The sequence below is a fragment of the Sceloporus occidentalis genome, unplaced genomic scaffold (genome assembly GCF_023333645.1).
Source record: "Sceloporus occidentalis isolate IW3139 unplaced genomic scaffold, rSceOcc1.0.p SCAF_104, whole genome shotgun sequence".
NCBI classification, from domain to species: Eukaryota; Metazoa; Chordata; class Lepidosauria; order Squamata; family Phrynosomatidae; genus Sceloporus; species Sceloporus occidentalis.
Window position 1 is genome coordinate 2,216,845 of NW_028317084.1, and position 27,802 is coordinate 2,244,646.

Consider the following 27,802-nt stretch of genomic DNA (forward strand, 5'->3'; position numbering starts at 1 on the left):
ATAGCCCCAAAACTCACAAAAAACTATAGTTTCTTAAATGTTATAAAACTCTGAACAAATTATTTCTGTGTCTCCTAATATTTCCTAATAAAATGACAGAGAAATGTATTTTTACTAGACAAGAGGAGACAACATTTTTGTAATTCTGACATAAATCCAGTTCTTAGTCCCCCCGCTAGAGCAAACCCATGAATTCATGGGAACTTGGTAAATCAACACTTATGTAAACGCCACAACTTCAGTGTATCCACTTAAACACTTGGATCTAAGCCTTTTTAATCTTGTATCTAGTTATTCAGGGCTAGATGAATCCTAAAGTTAGACCACTGCTGAGTCTTATGGGGTATTTCTGAACTATTCCTATGAAAATAGGAGTGGAGCTAAATGAACTTCCGCCTCTCCTCTGGAAGAATGATGAGTGCATATCTGTGGCCATTGTGGCATAAAGGCTCCTGATATTTGTACAGATAGTATTCATGGGCTTGGCATATTCAGCAGACTTATATAGCTATTTGAAAGAGCAGTGACTTTTTATAGCAGCTGAGTAAGAAAACTCTGCTTGCGTCTGTTAGAAGCATCCTATTTATAATCTGACTAGCATGAAATTCTTCTAAAGATCTGTTGTATGTGTGTTTTTGACCGACTACTTCTTTTCAAGGCTCAGTGTGTCAAAAATGGTCCACTAGTTCTCACTTCAGGTACTCTGAAATTCAGGATAATTTACTTAGTATATTTACTGATTGACAAAAGTTTCAAAAATATTACAACTTCTAGGGGAAAAAATAAATTTTAGATACAATTATGATGATCAGGGGCACAGTTTTGAGGGGTTGCCTTTAGTTCCCAAATTAACTTTAAAATAATCAGGATAAAGAAATAAAATTGCTAGACAACCTAAATAATTAATAGATTAACAAATTGAAGTTAAATTTTTGGACTAAGAACTAGATGCCCAGTTTAAAATAAAATGCTCTGATTTATTTTGTTGTTTTAAAAAGCATGAGATTAGATAGATCCGCATCAGATATACCGAGAAATGTGTTACTGGTTCATGTACTAAAATACCAGAAATATAATCAATGGGCTGAATTTAGATCCCATTAAATCAGTGGGACAAGTTAATAATAACTTCAACTAAATTAATCTGGATCTATCTCCCATTCTCCATTTTTCATTCTGGGATTCTAGCCTCTTAAAAGTGAATATATAATTCTTACATTGCAGTCTCTGGACTTCTCGGCCGAATCCTTTTTTGCTTATGTAAAACACAAACTGTTATATTTACAATAGCACAGATGATAATTGCTAAAGCACATATTGTTATCACAATTATGGTGACAGTATTGTTATTGTCATTGGTAGAGGGTGTACTGGCCAGTGGATAAATAACCACAACTGCCCTGGCTATATTAGATGCTTCTCCAACATTGTTGCTCTCATCAATGGCTCGAATGGCAAAGTAGATGGAGGTGCCATGTTGTTTTGTTATGTTTTCTGGCGCATACTGAAAGAACTGTTTGACTCCAGCAACTTCAGGTGTCAGACCAGAAGTGTTCAGAGAGTGGGCATAGTGAAAGGTTGCATTTCTTAAGTCCAAAGGGTTTTCACTCATTTTTATTTCATACCTTCTGGCTGCAAAATAAAGAAGAAACATCATATCTCAACACATGCATATTTTAACAAAGATGTTTAGTCTTAGAAAGCTGCCATTTAATAGCTTTCCTTTTTCCTGTCCCAAGGAACTCTCTGTACACATCTATCCTGGAATCCTTATGTGGTCCAGGACATGCTCTAATTCATATTTCCACATCAGCCAGACCAGTTGGGTTTAGTTGCCATCCCATGGAAGTGTGCTTTGAAACATATCAACGCTCACTGCAGTTGCACAAAGCCCACACCACCAAGTCTCATTTTCTGGATACAGTGGACATAAAATGCTTGTGTAAATAAAACTAGCAGTTGCCTTCGCCTGCCATTATGTAGACAAGACAAAATATTTTATTCCTAGTAAATCAATACAGCTATAACTCATAGTCTTGGATAACAATACAGTACTTCATTTATCATGTGATTTCACACTTACCTTTTCCCACATCATAGTCATTTCCAGGAGCTGACCACGATAAAATAAATGTATTGTCATCTAGCTCTACCTCAAGGTCAGTGATTTTACATGGGGGAAGAACGTCTGTGCGATTTGAACATCCAGAAGGAACTCCTACCACTGTAAAATAATTGCCTGTAGCAATTCTGCTGAAGTGTCCTAGGTCTGCTTGGATTTCACCTTCAGTACCTTCACTTCTTGGTGTATTCATTCTTATTATACCTACCAATAATAAATAAATAAATAAATAAATAAATAAATAATCCCCCATCAAATAATATAGTCTGATTACAAAGATACAAACATTCACATTTTAAGTCTCCTTGCTTTTCCCTGTTGTGCAAAAATTCTATGACAGAATGAGACAATGGGCCTGAACAGACAGGCCAAAATAAAGCTGCTTTGGGTCACTTTGGAGGTATGCTGTTTAAATGACACACACATCTTAAGTAGGTTTGCCAAATCCTGGGAACTGGTGGGATTAACCCGCTTTCTGGGAGGCAGGCACACTCCCATCCCTCTCACCCTCAGTTCCCGGGACAGGCAAGGCCTTCTCCAGAGGCGGAGGAGCGTCCTCCGTCTCTGAGAGGGACTTGCCGCCGAGCTGGGCTCAATGCTTCGGGCTGGGCCTCCCCGTGGCTGGAGGAGGCCCAGGCCGAAGCACAGAGCGTTGCACGGCCTCCGCCAGCCCTGGGGAGGCCTTGGAGGCGGCAGCGCGCTCGGTGCTTCAGCCTGGGCATCCCTGCAGCTGGAGGAGGCCCAGGCCAAAGCACCGAGCATTGCGCTGCCTCCTGGGCCTTCTCGGGGCTGGCGGAGGCCCAGGAGGCAGCGCAACGCTCAGCGCTTTGGCCTGGGCCTCCCTGTATTTTTTATTTTTATTTATTTATTAAATTTGTTTGTTTGTTTGTCCCGGTTTGGTGGCAGCCAGTTATGGCAACCCTAATCTTAAGAGGCCAGAAACTGTGCCAAAGCTGTGCTCCAGTCCTTATGACTGGAGCATGGCTTTGGTGTAGTTTCTGACCTCTTTGGACGCATGCATCATTTAAACAGCATACCTCCATAGTGAGCCGAAGCAGCTTTACTTTGCCTTGTCTGTTCATTATTATCATTATTGTGTTTTATTGAGTGCGAGAGGCATCTTTCCCTTTGTTTCCTTATTTGGTTAAGAGCATGATTTTGTGCCGATAATATCTAGATCTTCCTCTCTTTCACACATGATCTCTCCTTCTTTCCTTCTTCACAATCTAATTTATTGACTTCCATTTCTACATATCAAGCTGCATGTAAAAATCAACAGGCAAAAACTCAAATGACTTGGTTTTCCTCTTTAACCTCTTCACTGCTTTTAACAACTGAAGTCCTCCCTATTGAGGAAACTTGCAGTGTTGGCATTATTTATGATGGTTCTCTGTGCTTTGTACCTCATATCTCTTTGCCTTTTTCCTTCTAACCTCGACCAGGATTCAAAAGTGCTGGTCCACTGAAGGAAAGAGTTCCAGCAGCAGCAGGCAGACAGAGAATTGTCCACAGTTTCACGTGTGTGTGCTCTCAAAATCTACACTGCAGGGCCAGAAATACAAATGGAAAATAGGCATAATTTATAAACCATTACCATTTTCCACAGAACTTTGTATTTGACTCTGTCTGCGGACCCATCTGACTTTCTTGTCATTCCCTTGGACACATATTTTAATGCTGTATCTACCATTTTCTTTGAAAGATGTGAAATATCTTGAGTAGATGCCATCATTCTTCATAATATCAGCACCTCAATAGAAAAAAATATCAACAATTACTATGTAAAGCAAGGGTCTTACCATGTTTCCCCCCAAAAAAACAACCCCCCCAACAACGAAGCAGGCACTCTCATTTTCATGGATATAGATCAATGTGCGCTTCAAACAGTGATTATACTTTGTTATTAACAAGCTAGTGTGCTAATGTGCATAACTGTATGATTGCTAATTTGAAGGTCTGAAAGATGTGTGACCAAACCAAACATGGTCAGCTAGTATCTAGTGTAGCTTGCTATGCACTGGGCATGTTTCCTGCTTCAACAGGCCCAGACAGTAAAGCCCAATTAGTTACTTATGTTTAGGGCAGTGGTTTCCAAACTTTGATTCTCCAGATGTTTAAGACTTCCATTCCCAGACTGGGGCATCTGGGGGTTGAAGTCCAAAACACTTGGAAGATCAGAGTTTGGGAAACCACTGGTTTAGGGTTTTATATGTATTATCCTACTAGAGAGGCTGGCTAGCTCCAACAGGCCTCCCTGGAAGAAGATTAACCATCCATTAAGAAGCCAAGCCCTCCCTCCAGTCCATCTGCCTTGGTCCAGGCCTCGGAGGTAGAGAAGAACTGCTGGACCTCATCCCCTTCCCCGCCACCACTCCCTTCTCCTTTTGTGTCGTGTCTTTTTAGATTGTAAGCCTGAGGGCAGGGAACCGTCTAATTAAAAAGATTGTATGTACAGGGCTGTGTAAACTTACAGCGCTTTATAAATAAAGGTTAATAATAATAATAATAATAATAATAATAATAATAAGGTGATGTTAGTTGTGCATAGCCTCCAACATTTTATGGATTAAAATGAGACTTTTGGGTGGAGCTCCAGACAGAAATTAGCAGAACCTGGTAGACAATGAAAGGGCCAATGCAATCCATATTCAAAAGTTTCAGACATAGAAAGTAGTAACAACATAATGCACAGGTATTAATAGATTTTTAATTGATTTTACTACTGGTTTAACTTATTTATTTTTTTGTTATTACATTACAGATTTGTATTATTTGTATTTATAAATACATCTAACTGTCTAGCAAATTTTGCTTTATCCTGTATATGCATTGTACTGTTAAGGAGTTATGTCTTATTATCATAAATGTATACCCTTGTTAAATCTGAAAAACACTAAGCCACAGAAGATAACCACAATCCCAATGTGACATAAGTAAATTCACAGCAGAAAATTCTGACACAGAAATTAAGAATTAATGATCAGAGAGTGTTTCTCAGGATATAAGGAATGTTTTCTCAGTGCTAGCAAACAATCTGTTTCACTTCTTCTCTGTATGCATGCAATTAAGACGTAGCACATGCAAAATGATGGCATATCTCTCACAGAAATAAAAGCACTAGTACTTCTCTTTCAAGTATAAGCATTGGATGTAAATGTTTTGTTAATTTGCAATAACTTGTGAACATCTTGATTCTCTCCCCTTCACGGTATGTTTCCTCCTACCATCAGATTTTTCCTAGAAACTTAAAAAAAAAGTTTTTGTTTGCTGCTGTCCTGCTTTATATGCAGCTTTTCCACATCTGTCCATATTTAATTCATGACAAACCTCCCCAAAACTCAAACAAGGATTCAGAATCTGAGGCAGGTTACATACCGCCATATAGTACGCGCACAAAATGGCGGTGGCCGTTCCACACGGCCACTGCCATATTGACGTAACGGATGCTGTGCGTCCGCACATCGCACAGCGCTTATGATGTCGCGAGTGCGCCATTGGCGCCTCGCGGCGTCATAACCGTGCCGCAGGAAGAAGCGCCATTTTGGGGCTTCTTTTTTGCTCCGCGTGGGAGCCGCGCGGTTTGGCTGCTGTGACTCCCTCATGGAGCAACCAGCAGTGCCGGCAGACTGCCGCTTTTAGGCGGTCTGTAATGCACCATTGTATTCAAACTGTTTCCTGGAGTTTGGGTAAAATATCTCTAAGCATGTGCAATATGCCTTTTCCTCACCAGGCTTCTTTCAACTCTGTTTTTCCACTTAAATTTTAGGTGTATGTTGTCTGTGACTTCCTGCATAGTCTAGGATTTGAATTAAAGAACTGGATGTATAATTCTGTGAGGAAAACTGAAGGTGCTAGAGGGGAGGTAAACCCTTTAGGGACTGACAGGCTTGGACACTGATAATAGCATTGAAGGGTTAGGCAGACATTCCACAGCAAAGGCAGGAGTCACTGTCTAGAAGACCAAAGGCTGAGTATGCTTAGTAGGACAAGGGAGAATGGTGAAACATAGCAAGGAAAGAGTTAGAAGAATGGATCTACTAATGTGATGGGTTCAAGTGCATGTAAATATAATGAAGGAGCACTTGGTAGATGATGGAGCCTCTGAGAAAAAAATTGAGAAGACTGGGGGTGTTTGTACACCGTAGAAATAATGCAGTTTGGCACCCCTTTAAGTGTGGTAGCTCTATCCTTTGGAATTCTGGTGTTTGTAGTTTTACAAGGTCTTCAGCCTTCTCTGCCAAAGAGTGCTAGTGCCTCACAAAACTACAAATCCCAGGATTCTGTAGGATGGAGTCATGGCATTCAAAGTGGTGTCAAACTGCACTATTTCTACAGTGCAGATCTACCCAAAGGACCTGTGAAGAAACTAGAGACAAACAGAGCTGAAAAGAATGGGGCAATGCATAGTGCAAGAGGGATTAAAAACTGCAGATCCTCAGATCCTTATAGAAATGAAAAGACATGGCACACAAGATGAAAGTAATCTCTATGGCATATTTTCATTCTAGTCTGTTTAAGCCTCCTTGGTGATCTATAAAGGCCAATGTGTAATCATAATGTAATGTCATGAAGTTAAACTATACAAATATTTCATTTTTGTCATTCATTGGCTATCTGTGTCCTGAGGACCAACCTGAAGGAAGAGAGATAGATTCCTTAGCAGTTCTGTTCATTGTCACAAGAAAGCAGCATGGCAAAGAAGGAGACAATTGTGCACTGAATTTATCCCACAACCCAACCTAAATTATCCTCCATAATAGCATTGCAGTTGCATGGGTGCTAACCACTAGCTCAATAGGTTCATAGTTCAATTATAATACATGAAGGTTCTCAGTCAGCAGAAACACTGCCAGTCAGTGCAGACAGTATTGGGCTAGATGGGCCAATTCCATGCAGGCATTTTTATATGTATTTAACATTTGAAAACTACACACACAGGTGAATTTTGAACTGCATTTATTTTAAAATAAACTAACCTGAACCATCATCAACGAGCTCTAGCTCTCCAAATATTTCCGATGGTGATTCAACTGTGGCGGTGACTTTTGCACCAACAACAGGCAAAAGCCCTTGGCTGACTTCTGCGTAAATGATCATTGGATTAGGATAGGTGTTGGTATCTCTGTTCATGTAGGACTTCACAGTCACTGGAGGCACAGTGGGAGATGCTGCTCGGGTGATGACCGTTATTGCAATGGTTTGAGCTGCCGAGTGTGTATTCACAATTGAATAACTCCAATCTCCTGCCTGAAAATCAGTTTTGAAATAGTTTTATGTTTGAAAAATGTATGAATGGTGTTCTTTTGCCCAAACTCGAGATAGCACAGCTATCTGGACATATGAGAATTTGAATAATACAGGAGATATTATCTTAGTCTAAGAGGATTCCATGGTAGCAGGGTGTGATCCACAGTGATATTCATTCCCTGAGAGGTTTACGCTATCTCTGCTCTTCATAATTTGAACTGAAGAATTAAATTGGATCCAGCTTCACCCTCCACCCTGCTCTTATGCAATGTGGTCTTTGGTTTCCCTTATTTTGAGCTATTGAAAAAGTAGTAAGTTAAAACACTGGGGCTTCCTTCAGATTCATTAGTAGTTGGTTGAGTCTTTAAAAGCACTATATCAAAATTATGTTTCAGTGTCAGGAATTCTATTATACTCACATCTCATTAAGACTCTGAGTAGAATCAAGGAGATTTCCTGCTCAATTCCCTTTCCAAATTAGCATTAGAGTCAAATACTTTCCCAGCCTGGTGCCCTCCTGATATTTTGGGCTACAACATCCATAAGGCATAGAAAGACCATATGATATGATTGATAGGGCATCAAGTTGGGGAAGGTGACATTACGCAGGAAGAAAGCCTATATGCTTAATAGCTGAGCTTCAGGAAAGCTGATATAGATTTAGGTGGCAGTTTTGATGAGCCTCTGCTACACATATTCAACTAGTTTTAGGGTTCTTAAACTGGTTATAGAGATTTAGACTGAGCACAGGGTCACCAGAACTGTTTTCAAGTGGAAGGAGGGCTCATTAGTCACAGACGGGTTGATACAGTTGGTCCTCCTTATCTACGAATTTTCTATCCATGGATTCAAGCAACCATGGCTTGAAAATGTTTTTAAAACGTACAAATTCCAAATAGCACACCTTGATTTTTGCCATTTTATATAAGAGACACCATTTTGCTTTGCCATTGTATTTAATGGGACTTGAGCATCCACGGATTTTGTTATCCATGGGGGGGGGGGGGGCGGTGTTCCTGGAACCAAACCTCAGTGGATAACAAGAGCCCACTGTACTAATTTCACTTACTTGCAGGGGAAGGGCAAATTACTTTTTTCATCCATTATCAATGAATCATCTTTACCTAATAAGATGTTTACATGTACAATGTGGAAAGATTACTGTATTATAAGTGCATTACTTCTGATAATTCCTGGGGAGATTCAACTACACGAGAGTCCTGCTGGTCTAATTTTGCCTGATCATCCAGTTTTAGGGCTCAGCCTCCTCAGCTGGAGCTCACTTACCACCCTCTTCTGGGGTCTGTGGCTCAAATATATATTCATCTTCCCTGAATAAGGAAAATGCTAATATGGCATACTGAAGGTAATCACAGCTGCTACAAAACACTGCAACTGAGAATTCTGGAATTAAATAACTTTGAGAAAATTCCAGAGGCAAACAGAACAGAGCTACATGGCTCTTCTTAGTTACAAAATCTATTGCGCTCTTTAAGCTGCACTGGCACAATCTGTTGTCACAGCTGCAGGTTCAGCAACTCTGTAAAACAGCCATGTGCCAGTTTAGTGAAAGAAACAGGCATATTATTTATGTCTGCAATGTTTTATATATATGTGGAATTGAAAGAAAGCTCAGTTTTTACCTCTGCGACTCCAGGAATCTTGAGCTGAGCTGTTCGAAGGTTGGTGCTGTCAAGGGTAAAGTCATTCAGATTATACCTTTTTCCTTTGGGATCTAATAGAAAACATCCTGGTGGGTATACAGTCAGATTCCATGTAACTATAAAGGAAGTGTCACTTCCCACTGTTCTGTCAATGGATACAGTACCATCCAACCACTTGTTGGGACTGAGGCTCTGTCCTTTGCTTTCAAGCTGTTGGAAAATTTTAAAAGAATACGAAACAATTTTACTTTAAAAACGCACAACAGATATATTGTAGTGGTTTGAGCATTGTACTACAACTCTGGAAACCAGGGTTCGAATCCTTGTTCAGTCATAGAAACTCACTGGGTGACCTTAGACAAGTTACACTCTCTCAGCCTCAGAAAAAGGCAAAGGCAAACCTTCTCTGAAGAAATGTTGCCAGGAAATCCCTGTTTTCAAAGTCTATAGTCCTACAGTCAATCCATGCCATCACATCACACAGCTACATACTTCTTTTAATAATACGAAATACCAACTTCCCTTTCCCTTTTAATAGTATCAAAATAATAAATATATAACAATCACATATCAATGTTATGTCACATGGAAGACCCAAAATATTTGGCATCTTTAATTATTTCCCATATCTGTCTTCCTTGGCCATTTTAAAAAAAAATCTCTTTATACATTATACAGTACTCCTAATGCAGAATTGAAATCTAATATCTGAAAACTGTTATAACATTTCACAACACTTAGCTACTAAAGGTTCACCGCTCAGGAATGATTTTTTTTTCTTAAAATGGCAATTCAGTTTATACCGTGGACTCCTTGTTGCTCCCAAATCTTTGAAATTCAGACCTGAATGAGTTGCTGAGAAATAGTGCCACTTTCTGATGAAGATTCACCTTCTGATGAAATTCCAATGAAAGCATTTATAAGGCCATTACTGTCCAAACTGTCAGTAGCAGAAAACTTCAGACCTCCTGAAACATGATATAGAAGAATGAATGGAGCAATTAAGCTTTCTTGGTGATTTGTTTTGTAGTACTACGAAATATTCACATATAGAGTTGTACAATGTGAGTGGACGAGGCTTTAAAATGTTGGAAACAACAACACTAGCAATCATTGCTCATGTAGGGCTTGTGGCTTCAATGAAAATGGATTTATACTTCTAAGAGAGGTATATTGTAAAATAGATCAGAATGCTCAACTGTCCCATTTCGTCTAGATTAGATATTTCTTTTTACAGTTCAGTGGGCATTGGTGGGCATAGTTATAGTTTGTTTGTTTTTTAGGAAAAGGATATGATAGATTATTATCTAGCCTTTCAGAATACAGTAGGGTTATATGTAACAAAACGTACATTAAGGCATATTGTTGTAAAAAAGGCTTTTTAATTTGTTCAGCTGTTGTATTTCAGGAAAACCTTCTTCAGAAGCTGTAAAATTACAAGGTTTATACATTTATTGGCAAATGTTATACATATTTATTTTAGAAATATGTTTCAAATGTTATACATATTTATTTAAAAATATTTCTCAGAAAAATGATTAACAAACATAAAAATGCTTTACATAAAAATGCTTAACAAAACCATCAATATACACTTTCTACTTATTTTTATTCATTTACCCTTTAGAGTACTTTGTCACATAAAATATAATGCATTTAATGTGCATAATTTTTTTCTGAAAATGTTTTCTGAAAAATATTGTATAACATTTGTCAATAAATGTATAAACCTTGTAATTTTTCAGTCCATGAAGAAAGGTTTTCCTAAAACGCATCAGATGAATAAATTAAAAAGCCTTTTTCCCCCACAATAATGCGGCTTAACATACATTTTGTTCCCAAGAGAGCATCCAAACCAATGTCCTGGATTCCAGCCTCATGTTGACCATCCTACCCCCCAAAGATGTGGTAAATTATACAGAGCTGAGAATGAAGATACTAATTACAAGCCCCACAGAGAACAGAAAATCAAGTGTACAAAGGAGGGCTGATGTTCCAGAAGGAACTGGCTTAGACTGAGGAGGCAGCCATACAGGTATCCCAACAGCTGCCATATAGGTACTCCAATTCCATTCACTCTGGCTGGGCTTCTAGCTGCTTCTAGCTGGATGTGCCACACTGCCCCCTCAGAGAGAGAAACCCAGCAGGCAACTGCAAAATGGCTGCACCGTACGTTCCACAGCCTAATTGTTGTCAGTAATTAATGTTAGGGTTAGCTGTGGTTAATCTTATTTAACTATGGCTTGAGACAGGCAGGCTGAAAGGTGGCAGCGATACTAGGGTTAGGGACCGTGCACCAACTGCACGGCATGGCGGCGTCCTGATGGCGGCATCCCATCCATACAAGTACTGCCATCTTGATGTAAGTGATGTGCAGCATAGACACATTGCTGCGTGTCATTTACGTCATGAGTGCACCATTGGTGCACTCGTGACATTCACCCGGCAACCCAAAAAGAACCCTTTTTTTCCGGGTTCTTTTTGGGGCGGAGGGACCCCTCTGCAGGAAAACAGGCCGCCACCAGCCCAGCCTGTCCCAGAGGTATGTACCAGGCCTATGCTTTGTTTGAAACATGCTGACTTCATATGGAGAACTATAAAAGTAGATTACGTCAAATAAACCACAGCTAAAATAAACCAGAATTAGTGGGCTTGGGTGACTTGCTAAACAATAGTTAATTTTTAAAAAATGAAAGTGAAAACTTCCATTCTCATGCCTATACTGGAAAAGAAGGAGAGTAGCTAGGAGGTCACCATGGGTATTTCTCATCTTGAGACCAACGTTCAAGAATATCATCATACTCACTCTGTATTGCATCTGAAGAAATGGGTTTGTATCCACAGAAGCTCATGCTAAAATAAAACCCAGTTAGTCTTAAAGGTGCTGCCACATCCATTTTACCCCTTCCTTCTTTATATGCTGCAAGAGACTAACATGGCTACTTCTTTGAAAAGCACATTATTAAAAGCTCTTGTAGCCAGTTCCTAAAAATCTGCTAAAACTGTTTTAAAACGACGTTCAGTTCTTGTTGATCTTTTGTAAAACAGGATTATAACTGAGTCTTGTATTAAATTATTGGAATCTGCCTTGAATCCCATCCTGAGAGAAAAGTGGACTATGAATCCAATAAATAAAATAAAATAAAATAGCAGTCGGATTACACACCTGTCATGTCTGCCAACATTTCTAATTCTTTTGCAGCATTTGGCCCCAAGGCAATGGTGTGAATTATTGACCCACTATTTGGTACTTCTCTGAAGCAAGAGGTTATAGCCGAGTCTTCTCCAGCTGCCAAAAGTACAATTTCACAGCCTTCAGGACTTGAATACTTTTGTAAAAATACCTATATTAGAGGGAAAATAAGCATTTTAAATCTTACCAGGAAACATAAAAGTTACAGGACATTATGTGGGATTAATTTGCAGGTGTGTTTTGCCAAGCTGTAGAACAAGGATAAGAAATCCCAGCCTTGGCTTGAGAAGCTGATGAATCGGGATTATCAAGCCTTCAAGATTCATCACTCTTCACCCCTTCTGAGAAAGGACAGCAGAAGGAGAAAAACTGGCTGAGTCTCCCTTATCCAAAATGCTTGGGAAGCTGCATGGCCGTGCCATCATTGAGTACTATGGGACTTGAGCATCTGTGGATTTTGGTATCCATGGAGGGTCTGAAATGGATCCCCCTTGGATACTGAGGGCCCACTGTAATGTGGAGTCATGCTTATATTAACCACTAAAAATAGTTATGATTCTATAATCTCTCAAAGACAGTCAGATTCATCAGGGCCTGGAAGTTGTGAAAATCAGTCAGCTTTGAAGAGTCCCTCTGCAAAGTGTCATCTCATGGGTCCTTGCAAGTTGTAAGAGGACTATCAATATGGACTGGAAGAGGCATGCATTCTTTGAGGAAGATTTAAATGGCAACTCCTAACTGCTTCTTACTTTTTAAAGGAAGGTCATATGTCCATTGCGTACTGTGCTGAGACACCTGGATTCCACCAGCACATGCCTGGACCTTCTTGTCTGCCCAAGTAGACCAGAAACAGGTCGATCACCTCAAAGAAGATTTGAATTCCAAGGCAACAAAGAAAGATCATAGGGACTGGAGGACAGTCAAAGTTAGCATTAAAGCACTGGAGTGTTCTTGTGGGCTTTTGAACTTGAGCAATCATTGGCAAGATGTCCTTCATTTCTGCAGCAGTGTTCAACCATTTTCTGATGCCTCCCTCAAACATATAAAATTAATTTCTTTATGCTTTTCTTCAGTGCTGCAAAATACCTCTTCCCTTTTCTCTGAAGAAAGGCAGAAAACACGCTGTTTGCCTCTACAGCAAATCTTCACTACCTAGAGCAGGGCTAACCCAAGATATTTTTGTCAGAGGCAAAACCCAAGATGGTGTGTCCTATCATTCTAGGTATAAAAACAGGTTGGTGTTGCAACTGAATCTCCCTTCTAGACAGATGATGGGACAGCATCCTCACCACTGAAGGTAGCCAACCAGTTTAGGTGGAGCAGGCAAACCTTGGAGAGTCAAGTCTATTCTCTAATATCATTCTGTTTCTGCCTTCTGTGTATTGCTAAGTCAGACACTGATGTCAGTCTCCTTTCAGTGACAACTCCATCCCCCTCCCCAGTATTTTTGCAAAATTGTTATTATTATTATTATTATTTACCTGCCTCTTCTGTGGATTGAGGTGGAGAACAACAGATTCAAATACAGCAGATGGACACATAACGGAGATTTTCAGACCAGCGCTTAAGCGCTGTTAAAATGCAGCTAAACTGTTTAGGAAGTACGCGTGTGTGAAAACCTGATGCGCTTCCTAAACATCAGGGAATTGTTGGCTCTCCTCCAGCATCCCTGAATCATTCAGAGAGAGTCAATTTCCTATGAGCTTCCATTCATAGGAAATTGCCTCTCTCCAAATTATTCAGAGACATTGGAGGGGAGCCGATGATCTCCTGATGTTTAGGAAGCACATCAGGCTTTCACACACATGCACTTCCTAAACGTTTTAGCTGCATTTTACCAGCACTTAAGTGCTGGTATGAAAATCTTCATCAGTCAAAAGCATGTAACACCAGTTAAACATGCATAATCAGTTGAAAGAGCATAATACCAGTTAAAAGAGCATGCATAAACAATCAATTCATAATTTAAACAGTCATAATTTAAAAGTCATGTGTATAGGCCTGCTGAAAGAGATTGGTCTTTAGTGCTGTCTTAAACCTAAATAGTATAACCAGCTGGTGAATCTCTTCTGGCAGGTCATTCCACAATTTTGGAGGTGGCAACCTGGACCTGCGTGACTAAAGTAAATGTCCCCCAGAGAACTAATTTGGAACCAAACCATGCAGGGCTTTAAAGATAATAATCAACGTTTTGCACTTGCCCAGAAACTTATTGACAGACAGTGGAGTGACTGTAATATTGGTGTGATATGATCATTCCTAGACCCATCAGTAACTAATACCATTCTGGCTTTCCAGTAGCAAAATTCAAAAGAAGTTCTTAACAATGGAAATATAAAATGTCTCAACAGTTTAAAAATAACTGGAAATGTTCACCTCATATCCTGCACGTATTCCAGAACATATGCTGATTCCTCCACCAGCTGTAGTAGGAAGATAGGCAATAAGATTTTGGCGCACACTGTCACTAACAATCTGTTGCAAACCAGTCTGAATGGTTGCTTCATCACTGAATGTGACAATTCCAACCCAGGATCCCATTTCAATGATCTGTAGAAGGAATAGTTCTGCAGCTTGCCTCAGCCGACTAATGCGATTGTTCTGCATGGGGAGTGAGATGTAAAACAGTCTGTTCATTTCACAAAACACAGCAGGTGAAAATTACTAGAAAATGTAATTATAGGTTATAGGTTGATCTAAAAATGTAAATATGGATAGAAACTTTATACAGGTTGCATCTCCCTTATCTGAAATGCTTGGGACCTGAAGTGTTTTTGATATTAGAGTTTTTTTGGATTTCAGAATATGCATATACATAATAGATGAGACCCATGCCTAAACATAAATTTAATTAATTTAAACAAAAATCAATTTAAGTTTTGCATACACCTTATACGCATACCCTGAAGATAATTTTATACACAATATTTTTATCAATTTTGTGCATGAAAGAAAGTTTGTGTATACTGAACCATTAAAAAGCAAAGTTGTCACTATTTCAGCCACCAGTCTTGACAATTTTGGATTTTGTAACATTTTGGATTGTTTCACGGAATATGTTTCTAATATATTATAGATAATAAGGCAAAAACAAAAGGTGATTTAAAAGGGAGAGGGGACTATTGCTTCCCAGGTCACAAGGGCCCACAAGATGATGAACAATTTTAACAATACAAAAACAGTTTTAAAAACACAAGGATAAAAGCATTTCACAACACATTAAAATATTCAATTTTAAACATTAAAAGCCACGTGAAACAGCATAGTTTGGGCTGCCTGATGGAAACTTAAAAGAGGTGGAGGCACCCTAATTTCCTTGGTTGAGGAATTCCATGTTTGTGATGTTGCTACAAAGATTCATCGTTGTCGTCATAATCAATTCCACTACTTTGAAACTGCATAATTTCTGAAAACTTTTCCTCTTGAAATAGAAAAAAAATAGACTTACCTCATTCATATTCCCAGAAGCATCAAACACTAGACACAAAACTCTTTCCCTTGTTTGCAGCAGTGAGATAGCAGGGTCAGGTGGAGGAGCACTTCTTGGGGAAGAATTGGCAAAATCAGGGGAGTCTTTAATGACATCCCAAGTGCTTCTGAAGTTGCACATTTTGTTCTGCATGTTAGGTGCCCTAATGTTATGGTTACTTTCATCACAGAAGTGACTAACCTACATAAAAGGTAAGAACAGGTTCCCATTACAACTTTATTAGCAATTTCTATTTTATGACAGTCATTCCTTAAAAATGATGACACAACTGTGGAAATTCTTTGCCATACCTATCAGGGAGGAAAGTTTATAAATCTTCTTTGGGGTTTGGGGTTTTTTTGGGTGGGGGTAGAGGAACTGAATTCTATTGCCGAACCATGCTCCATACCCTGGAAAAACCCTTTAAGGTTTAAACTGAGACAAAGGAGCTTATTGCACAGCTTTAAAAAGTGACTTACTGCTCCCGAACTGAATTCTAATTCTAATTCAGAATTAAACTGTAGCCTCAGTGGTGAAATTAGTTATACTTACTGAAGAGAGACTTTGCATGTACATTATAGATGCTGGGGTACTTTGTTTTTTGTCTGGAATAAATTGACATCCAGTCTCATAAAGCTGAGTTCGGCGTTCAATTCTGCATTTTCTGGTAGTTCCTGACCTAGTTCGGAATATATATTGTCCAGTGATATCTGCTGAACATCTAAAGAGCATTACAGAAATAGATAGTTAGAGAATCAAGAAGCCAGCATTAATAATATCACAATGCTTAAATAAAACAACTCAGTCCAACGAAGAAAGATGGATTTGCTAACTAAAGGCTGAAACAGACCAGCCCAAATGGGCAGTGTATCACTGCCCCTGAAAGAAGCACCATGGAAACCACACACCACGACCCTACTCCGGCATTTTGCTGGCGCAAAAAAGAAGCAGCAAATTGCCGCTCTTTTTTGTGACATCTTTTCCACTCCAGTGCAGGCTTTTCGGCATTTCTGAGGTGAAGCGCGTGTAAATGCCATGCTGCCGGAATGCTGTGACACCAGTGAATGTGTGGTCAGCCATGCAGCTTTACGGAGGCATGGGAGCGTGCGCTGTCTGATTGCCATGCCCCCACACTGCCGGGAAGCTGACGCTTACTACCCGTCTGTTTCAGCCCTGATTCACCTTTTTCATTCACTTTAATCATACAAAGAAACAGAATCTTTGCCCATTATTATTATTATTATTATTATTATTATTATTTCTGCCATGGTTCGGCAATAGCACCGTATGATTTACACGGCACTTTACATAATCATACAAACAAGTTATAAATAATATAAATCCTGCTATTGGCTTACATTCTAAAATCACAAAGCATAACATTTTAAAATTAATAAATTAACCATCAAATATAGTCACCCTCCCGTTTCACAGGGGGATCCGTTCCACACACACACACCCCCATGGAAACTTGCATATATTAAAGCCCCATTGGCTTAAATGGCTGCACACTCCATGGGCATACATGCCATTTTAGCCAATGGGGCTCGCCCTTTCATGAATCATTGAGACTGCGGACTTCAAGACTGCAAAAATGGAGGGGTGACTGTAACCGTAAAACTGTGAACTATGGAGCAACAATGTACTCTTAATCTAAAGTGTCCAAAATATCAGGCTGAGATCTGAAATGCCTCCATAAACAAGAACGTCTTTAATTCAGACTTAAAATTAACCAAGGAACTCATTGTCCACAGACGTTTGGGGAGTTGATTCCCTGAATAGGAGGCAGCAAGAGAAAATCCAAGGCAAATCCAAGCTGGGGAAGAGAAAGGTCTTCACTGGGACAGAAGCCCAGAGCCTCTGGATCATAAAGCGTGGGTAGGGTAGTAAGAGGAGATAAGACCTGACAAATAGGAGGGAGGGCACTAAACCATGAAGGGCTTTAAAGGTTGAAAGAAGACGCTTATAATGAATCCTGAAAGGAATGGGAAGCCAGTGGAGATAAGTCAATAGAGGTGTGATGTGATCAAAGCGTCAGGCTGAAAAAATATTCCTGGCAGCTGAATATTGAACAGAGAATAAAGGACCAAGGTGGGACAGAGGATGCCTCAGTAGAAGAAGGTTACAGTAGTCCAGGTGCGAGATAACCAGGGCATGGTCAGTAGATACCGAAAGAAAGGGTCTAATTTTCGCTACATTATAAAGAAAGAATTGACAAGATTTGGCCGTAGCTTGGATCTGAGGGATAAACAACAACAAAGAATCAGATATACAAAGCCTAGGTTACATGCTTCCTTGACTAGATGAATGAGAACATTATTGATTGTAATTGAAAATGTGTGTTGTAAAGTCGGCTTAGGTGGAAAGATAAGCAGTTCTATTTTAGCCATGTTAAGTTTCAGATGCCGATGAAACATCCATGCTGATATGGCTGAGAGACATAACAAAACTTGCTGTTCAGTATTCGAGGGAAGTTCTAGAGTGGAAAAGTACATTAGAGTATCATCAGCATATAAATGATTTTGAAAACCATAGGAACTTAGATTCCCTAGAGACCGAGTGTAAAGGAGAACAACAGCGGACCCAAGACAGTGTCTTGTGAGACTCCAATTGACAACAAAACAGAAGTAGAAACTTGACCTCCAGCTACCACAGCAAACAACCTATTCAAAGGATATGATGTAAACCACTCAAGGAGTAAATCAGCAAATCCCAGCTCCTGGAGCAGGTCTACCAAAAAAACTGGGCTCAACTGTATCAAAAGCAGCAGAGAGAAGCCCATGATAATGCATGAGTGCCACAGTGGAATCCAATGAGATATTAATCTATGGTTTCTGGAGGGATGGCAGTAGATTAAGCAAGCATTTGAGACTGAGCTATGAGGCTATTACTTGGTCATAAGATGGGACATGGCACTTTGCACTGGTTTGTATACACAGTCTCCAAAATACATGTTTGACTGAGGGTTTTAAAAATATCCAGTGCCCTGCAGTGGTTGTGTGAGGACATTTAAGGAGCTCCTGGAATCTAACTAAGTCTATGAGGATGTAAACATCTGATAGTATACCAGGAAACTCTCAGTGCCATCAGTTTCATACAACGGGGTAGCTAACAAGATAGATATTAAGGGGGTGCCTTTCAGTACACTTTAACTGGTCCGCTGTTGTATGTATTTCTGCCATTCAATTTAATTACAAGGGTGTTCTTTAAAATAGGGAGGGGACAGCATCCTCATAACCAGGATTAACACTAGGCAGGGGGTACAGACAGCACTGGGTGACACCTCAGAGTGGGGAGAACACCCAGTGGGGCAGTCACTCATGGTTGTTTCCACCAGCTGTCCCACTCCACCAGCCAGGGCATGTCTGTCATCCATCATATGAAAGGTAGCATCTGGCAAGGCTGCTGGCCAGGCCAGGAACAGAAGGTACCAGCATCAGCCACAGAATCCTTCCCTTCCACAAAATCAAATGGGTCCATGATCATCCTTGCTGCCATTGCCTCCCTTTCCAATCCAGCCAGTAGCTCACCAGAAGCAGAAAGGGCTATCAGGCAACTACAGCACTTCACTCGCACCAGCAGCCACAGGTGGGAAGGAGCTGCCTTCTGGGTCTGCGGGAGCAACTTGCCGGGTGAGAAAGGGAGTCACCTCCCTTTTCCACCTGGCCAGCAGCCATGCCAGACCTGGAAAGGGCTGTCAGGTGGCAAGAGCACCCCACCCCCACCAGAGCAGAGGTGGCCTGTCTTTTGTAGGGGGGCAGCTGGGGGGTGTCAGCATGAACTACTACACTGGGGTGACACCAACCCCAGTGACACCACTGTTCATAACATTCTATTGGCCCAGAGAGCTGTGGTTTATGAATCACTTTGTTCTGGACATGTGATTCATAAACCACATTCAATTTAATTACAAGGGTGTTCTTTAAAATAGGGGCACCTAGACATAGCAATTACACCTCTGACAGTTTGGGGAATCCATTCAGTCTGCCTTTGCTTCAGCATGTCAAAGAGGAGTTTAATCACTGCTTATTGATGACTACAGATGTTATGGCTGGCTAACAATGGAGTGACACAGGAACAAGACAGGTAGATTAGAGTATGCCCCTATTTCTTCCATAATTTCAGTACTTTCTAAGGGAATTGTTCCTGTTCAAGTGAAAAGGACACCCAACATCTCAAGTGAACATTATATATTACCTAATAACTGCTTCCAAATAACTGCCCTTGACAACCATTCACACCACACCCAAAGTAAGAAACCAAAGGTAAACCACCACATGTAACATATTACTTATATTTAATAAGATATGGCCTAAATATTTTAAAGACCCCAGATCTCATTTGATCTTGGAATCTCAGAGGGGTCAGACATGGTTGGTACATGCAAACAAGATGGCCAAGGAGTACCAGGTGCTGTAGGTTAGTTTATTTCAGAAGAAGGCAATGGCAAGGCCTAGGTTAGCCCTATGAAAATCATGGAGTTGACATAAGTTTACAGGTGACTTGAAGGCACTTACAGACAAAGAAATATTTACTTTTACGATGGTACCTTGTTGCTTCAGCTGTGTCTATTCCAGTAGTATAGAATGGTGCATTGTTGTTGTATTCATCAAAGACACCCCATCTGAGATGAGCCCACTCATGGACAAAAACTCTGCCTTTCAGGACCAGCAATAAAATAAAATAAAATTGTAATAATAGTTATTTCCATTTAGAATATAAATTTATTTACATTTCCTCCCAGATCATTTAAAATAACATTTGGAAATGTTTTTCAGTCAAATAGAAAAAGAATGACATGGGAAGTGGTGTTAGACTGTGAGTTGTGAATATTCATAATTTATCAGTACCCATAGCTACAGTCCCATGAAGAATCTAAAAATGTAGGCAGTTGTTTTGAGCCATATCAGTGATGCTGTTTCTAGCAAGAGTGCATTCCAACCAGGAGCATAGGCTTTTATAACTTTAAAATGTACAGATGAACCCAACATCGGCATATTGCTAATTCCTTAACCATTTTTGGACCCCAAGGAAGTAAGGAGATAAATGATTCTTTAAAAACAGAAAAATAAAAGTTTCTCATGATTTTTTGCATGTTGGTTATTCCCTTTTCAGATCATTATATGATATTTAAAGAATAGAAAGAAAAATGTTAATTCACATTAGCTACCTCGTGATCCATAAACATCTTGTAAACTGTCATTTGTCAGGAAGTTAGGTGTGAAATGAATGTACCGCCCTGGTTCCCCACATCCTCCATATTGCAAGGTGTAGGGTTCATCGTTGTATTTCAGGAAAGGATCTGCCACAATGACATCAGCCTAAAATAAAACAGGAGCTATTTAAAAGATTGCCTAGAAAAGAAATGACAAGTACTTTTTAATTTTAATTTTCCCATTTTGGTGGAAGCAGAACTTACACAGGTATTTCACATATGTAATTTATATGTGTTAATTTTAAAATTCCCACTTCTCTGTATCAGGATAGACAAAGAGGCTGATATATATGTATGCGTTTTTGTATGTGTGTGTGTGTGTGTAATTAACACAAAGAACTAAAAAATATAACATTAATTTTAATGCAACATTATTTTTTGTTAATAAATTCTGCCAATTAATCATTTCTCTCTTTCTCTCTCTCTTTCTGTATATATATGCTGTTGTTGTTAACTGTCTTCAGGTCAACATTGACCCATGGTGATCCTGTATACGAGAGACCTCCAAGTAACAAAAACACCATGTATTTACTTGAGAGGACACCTCTGTAGGAATCTCTAGGTCCTCCAGGGCAACTCTGTGGTCAATGTCCAACAGACACTGACCATAGAACTGCACTGAAGGAGCTACAAATGCTTAGTTGAGCATTCTCTCTAGGAATCTAATGCTAAGTCTTTCAGTGCAACTTTTAGTTAAAGTTGACCATAAAGTTGCACTGGAGGACCTAAATCTTACTCATTGCTGGAATGCAGAACCCAAGAATATCTACAAATTAGAATTAGGCCCTGCAGGCAGAATAGGATTCTGCATCTCTGGAATGCAGCCTAGGTTTGTAATACCAGTATATGCTTTCACCGAGATTTTGTTTCATAGAGAATTTTCTTAAACAGCTAGTCGTCTTTGGAGTAACTACTTGAGTAAGCTATATATGAAGCTCAATATATGCATTTTTAAGAAGAAAATCCTATTGGTTTTAGTGGTATAGAGTAGGCAGATGGTCAGTAGATATCACATAGCCAGAGCCCTGTGGAGTCAGATTAGTCCTCTATACTGCTTACAGTACACAAATGTCTCCTGCATGCACACAGTCAAACGTTTGCTCTCCAGCAACTATATTTAAAAGCATACTGCCTCTAAATCTAAAACATACCTTAAGGTAACATGGCCAGTTCTAATTCACAGATGTATAGTCCACAAATTTGTAGAAATTTTAAGAAATGTGTCTTGAAACCACTGGTCATCGCATCTTTTTTTTAAAAAAATGTATGAAACACTCCATCATTTTACTCATACATAAGTTCCCCTTAGTTCAATGAAAGTTTGTTTCACGAACTGCATATAGGTCTTCAGCTTCACGTTGTATCTTTTGTCTTTACCACCATTCAGTTATGTTTGAATTGTTCATGCTCACCCTTCCATAGGATTCTGTGCTAACTCTTTTATATTCAGATTTGGGTGTCCATGTCAAAGGAATTACAATTTTAACAGCCTTGAAATAAAACCTTTGTCGGGTAGCATTGAAGAGATAAGTGGATGCCTCTTTAACCATATCCTAACAAAAAAAGAAAGCACAAAGCATAATCAATTTGTTGTACAGCTTGTGTTCAGTGCCTATTACTTGCATTTGGCTTTCTGTAATTTCTCCCTACTTCTTTCTGCTCCAACTTGATACAGTGGATTTTTTAATATATTACTTTCAGAGTTCTACAGTTTACATTCCGTCAACTTTCCTTCAGTATATCTGTTAGTGACTTAATAGGTCAAGTCAGGTTTGGCGTCATCTGGTGCAGTAACTCATGGTGTCACCCCTGCAACTGACCCCCTCCCACACCATACAGAATCCTTACTAATGTTTTTTTGCATGAATGTTACTCATAACCTGTAATTCTTGTATATGACTTGATATAATGCTAATAGTTGTGACATAAACTACTAGCAAAATTAAAATTATACCTTTAAATAATGATGTCATACACACAGCCTAAATGTATTTACATGTACATAGTTTCATGTGGTTAAAGTGAAAATTGGTAAGACATGGAAACATCATCTTCCTTGTGCCCAGGCTGGCAGCTGAACAGACCTCCTTCACCTGATCCAACTGATGCCAGTTAAAGTTAGCTGAGGAATATTTACATAGTCCTGCAGTAAGACTACGTAGTCTTACAGAACAGTTACAGGTCTGCAACATTAGGTTGCAAATCTAATTAGTCAGAATCTCGTGTTTCTAGGCTGTTTAGGTCCTATAGGGAACAATAAACTGGGCTGCTCTAATCAGAGGATGCCACTTGGTGGCAGTAGTAGAATGTTTAAACCACATTGTGGCATAGTGGGTCAGTGCAGTTTTTAAAATAGACACCAGTGATTCACTTTTTTCATGTCCCGAGGAGATGCGGATCGTCACACTGATGTATATCAGGTTTGTTGTTCCCATTTTGTTTTGGGTTCACAAATTTCTTCTAGTCATTGTAACCCCTGCGTTATTCATACATACCATCATTTCAGAATAAAATGGAGCTGCCTCCTTTCCTTTGAATGATTTGGAAGCTTATTCACACTGCCTTCAATGCAGATTGATGTGAATCTTTCAGGAAAAGTCAAGGGAAACCCAGGTTAAGTGGGGGGGAGGTTACCACCTCTCCCCCTCAAAAGAGCATCCAGAGCATTTGGGATGTGTGTGAACAACAGAATTCAACCTGGATTCTTCCTGGGTTATTTTCTTAGTGTGAATGGGGTCCAAGTTTCATGTCTTGGAACATTTATGTGTACCTGCTGTATACACTGCAAGCTCTCTTTTCCTTCTGGTTATTTTTCAGTGACCGTACCATCACCAGCCATCACCATCTCTGCTTGCACAGAACTGGATCTAAATCTGCCTGTGCTTGTATTAAAGAAGCATAATAGTTCAAAAAATGGCTACTCCCATTTTATGAAGTGCTACTCCCCATCAGTGACAAGACAGAGCTTTTCACTAGTTGCCCATGATATTTATTTGACTGTTTTTCACACTGAATTCATCACCAAAACCGTGTAGTTGGATAAGTAGAACACCATATTTTCTCAGCCACAGAATAGTTCTGTTTGAATACTTGGAAAATGTAATTTCCATGTAACATCTTGTGAGCATTTTGGCAACCCTAAGGCATACATATCATGGGGTTTTCTATCAAGATTTATTCAGAGGAGGCGTGCCCTTGTGTTCCTCTGAGGCTGAGAGAGTGTGACTTGCCCAATGTCACCTAGTGGGTTTCCATGGTCAAATGGGAATTTGAACCGTGGTCTTTAGAGTCCTACACTCAAACTACTTTGCTTGCCATGCTGGCTCTAAATACTAATAGTGCCTTAAAAGTATGTGTAATCATACTTAACTACTAAAGAATATTTAAAATTTTATCATCTCTCTGAAGCATAGTTTAAAGTACCTTGTATTTGTTGGCAGCCTCTCATCCAACTACTTACCAGGGCTGACCTTGCTTAGCTTCAGATCCAAGATCAGATGTGATCTGGTAGCTCTAGGATATTTAAGCCCTATGTTGTACTATGCACTTATTAAATACATTTATTACTAGAGGAGTTTTAAAGGAATATGTCTATATACTGGGCCAGAACGTGAACTGAACATTACATATGTCACTAGAATCCAGTTTTCCTCTCCTACTAAACAAGAGCCAGCATGGTGTAGTGGTTTGAGCATTGGACTACAGCTCTGGAGAGCAGGGTTCGAATCCCTGCTCAGTCATGGAAACCCATTGGGTAACCTTGAGCAAATCATATTCTCTCAGCCACAGAGGAAGGCAAAGGCAAACTCCCTCAGAATAAATCTTGCCAAAAAAACTCCATGATAGTTTCACCTTAGGGTTGCCATAAGGTGGAAATGAATTGAAGGCACACAACAAGAACAACAACAGATGCTTGACATGAAGTACAAGAAACATAGGTGGATCACAGACCGCCCGTTTGGGGTGGCCTGTTCCCGCCCCTTTCCCTGCTGTATCGGGGCCTCAGCTGCCAGAATGGCAGCCTCCGAGGCCCCGATCTGTCGCTTTCCAGGCCAAGGGGAAGTGGCAAAAAGCTGCTTCCCCGTGGCCTGGAAAGGGGTATCCTTGGGGCTTCAAGCCCCAAGGACACCGGGCAACAGTGAGGAGGAGGAGAAAGGGGCCGCTTGGCCCCTTTCTCCTATGTGTTGCTGGCGCAGCCATCTAAAGGCTGCGCCAGCGCTGCAAACCGCAGAAGGAGCTCCGTTTTGGAGCTCCTTCTCGTGCCATGGAAAGGGCGCTCTAGGCGCCCTCGTGCGATGCGGTGCAATGACGTCACGTCCGCGCCGCCCCGTTTGGAGGCGGTGCGTTCGTGACATCATAATGGCAGCACCGTGTACATAGGGCGCCGCCATTTTGTACTGACTGGGTCCGTACTAGGGTTAGGTGCGTGCATAAGGCACGCACTTTGCCTAACCCTAGTACGTCCCCAGGACGTACTTTACGCCCGTTTGTAACAGGCCATAGCCTTTACAGTTGTAATTAATAGAAATGTCTGTAAATAGACCTTTTTAAAAAACATCTCAGATACAGATATACCACAAAATACAAAATACCATAAACAAAACCATATATAGGATGAAACAACAGGCTTTGGGAATTTTATACTTTATATATAATATATAATTCACTTAATATATAATATACTTAGCATGCTGGAAAAGGACATATCCAGCAATAAACTAAAATGTGGATCTGTGGTCACAGAATTCAAGCTAAATTTACTAGTTTACCATAATTTGGTAACGTCATTAAGTTGATGAGTTTATAACTTCACACACTTACCTTAATGTTGTCAACTATTTTGTTGTCTTCCTGTAATGCAGGGTTAATTGCAATAACAATATCTTCAAACCCACCATTATTAAGTTTTATCTTGGCATGTGTCGCTCCAGGTAAAAATTGTAAAACCACTAAAAAAAGCCACCCTCGAAGCACCATTTTGCTCGAACTACGTATGCCAGCCTCACTGAGAGATACAATAGCAGAGTTTATGCTTAGGTGCGCAAAAAGAATTCCTTTATGATTTATGGCTGGACTTTGATATGCCAGGAAAATACAGGTGTTTGCTACTGTAATCTTAGGTTACATGTTAACTATCACAGCAAATCTCCATAGGTTTTCCATAGGTTAATCAGAGCATTCATTGTAATGTTTTGCAATTGAGGGAAAAGCACACTGCAAACATTTTAAAACACATTTAAACTGTCAAGAACTGTTTAGCCTTTCTGATTATCTATGTGCAAGATATGTCTGAATAGAAAAAAATGTGAAACTGATTTATGTAACTGAATGGAATTTCTCTACCAGCTATTTATATTTATACATATAGGAATCGAGAAAATATTGAATATAAAATTAAAAATGACCCCAGAACTATACGTATTGACTGTGATAAAAGAGGATATAAATAAATCAAAAGAAAGATTTTTATTTTATATGATAATAGCTGCCAGATTAGAATATACCAAAATGTGGAAAAAATCCCTCCTTGCCAACACTGCAAGACTGGTTGGTAAAAGTATTAGAATTGCCTAACTGGATAAACTGACATGTCTTGTTAAAGCTAACAAAATAGACATATTCATACAAAGTTGGGAACAGATGATAACATATATTAGGAAAGAATATAGTGAAATTATGAGTTGGGGCTTTAAAGATTGACTGAATAATTATGTACTAGATGACTAAGTTAATAATGTATAGAAAAGTTTACTGGAATTTTTGACTTAAGTTGGGATCTATGATTATTATTATCATAATTTACTGTATATACTCATGTATAAGTCTAGAAATTTAGGTAAAAAAATTGACCCCAAAAACCTGAGTCAACTTATCCAGGGGTCAATGTAAGCATTGTATCTTAATTCTTATTTAAAAGAAGGAACCATCTCGTGATGAAAAGCAAGAGTATAATATGTGAAGCTCCCAACCTCCTTTACTCTCTCATCCATCCAGTCTTAAGACTAAATGCAAAGAGTTATGCCTGCTGGTTCTTTGACATTGTTTTGCTTCTTTTAGATCCTTTAATATATGCCCTTAAATTTTACCCTCGACAGGTCATAGCAAAATCCATAATTTTGGCCTCAAAACCTGCCTTCGACTTATACATGAGGTTGACTTATAGTCGAGTATATACAGTAATCACTTGAATGACCTGGACATTAGTTAGTAAGCATGAAGATATCCTAGGACTCTGTTGAAATAAGGAAGTTCTTTTTTTCTCTCTCTTTCTTTCTTCTTCTTTTTCTATCTTTCATACATTCTTTTCTTTTTATCTTCTTATTCTCCTTTTCCACTCTTTTGTCCTTCTCCCTTTTTCTCTTTCTTTCTCTTTTCTTTTTTAATTTCCATACATGTTAACAGGTTTTTGTTTGTAGTAGGCTTACATATATAATTTGTTTGTACTCAAGGAATATTTTAGTTGTAATTAAGCATGTAACTTTTATTTTTCTTTATTAATTCTAAATTAAAAATTTAATAAAATAAGAACAAATCTTGCCAAGGAAACCCAGTGATAGGGTTGCCTTAGGATGATCATAAGTCAGAAATGACTTGAAGGCAGACAACAACAATGTTATATTTGGTAAAATTAAGGATGGGGAAAAAAATCATAGGCTGGAACGATCTTAACAGAAGTAGCATTTTTGCATCTCCTAAGACTCGAAAGAAAAAGGTACACCTCCGCTCAAGTACTTCCATGTCTGCAAGGCTTACAGAGTGTTTCTGAGAAATAAGATGAGGACAATACAATGTACATAGTTTAAAATGCAAACAACTAAAAACTGGCTAAACTATGCAGAAACATGTTTTTATTTAACAGGGGAAATTGTGCACATTAAATAAATTGTTCAAA

At 39.4% G+C, this 27,802-nt stretch overlaps 1 protein-coding gene across 1 annotated transcript; it reads right to left on the minus strand.

Moving 5' to 3' along the window:
• Window positions 1–1,213: 1,213 nt before the first annotated feature.
• On the minus strand, window positions 1,214–25,887 carry LOC149283433 (calcium-activated chloride channel regulator 1-like). The gene is made up of 14 exons (XM_089497530.1): window positions 25,732–25,887; window positions 22,323–22,463; window positions 20,866–21,016; window positions 20,245–20,353; window positions 16,248–16,416; window positions 15,675–15,896; window positions 14,603–14,827; window positions 12,200–12,377; window positions 9,877–10,001; window positions 9,013–9,243; window positions 7,099–7,369; window positions 3,717–3,872; window positions 2,084–2,326; window positions 1,214–1,632 (listed from the first exon to the last, which is right to left on the minus strand). Exons 1-14 carry the CDS (start codon window positions 25,885–25,887, stop codon window positions 1,214–1,216), a joined length of 2,796 nt encoding a protein of 931 aa, XP_089353656.1.
• Between the last annotated feature and the right edge of the window lie 1,915 nt (window positions 25,888–27,802).

Bases quoted from the DNA above. Each gene is read 5' to 3' on its own strand.
- LOC149283433 (XM_089497530.1), bottom strand. From the start codon at position 25,887: ATGGTGCTTCGAGGGTGGCTTTTTTTAGTGGTTTTACAATTTTTACCT. The intron at 10,002-12,199 runs GTGTGTAATCCG...ATCATGTTTCAG, and splicing joins AATGTTGGCAGACATGACAG to GAGGTCTGAAGTTTTCTGCT. The intron at 3,873-7,098 runs GTTAGTTTATTT...TTTTCTATTGAG, and splicing joins GCTCGTTGATGATGGTTCAG to GTGCTGATATTATGAAGAAT.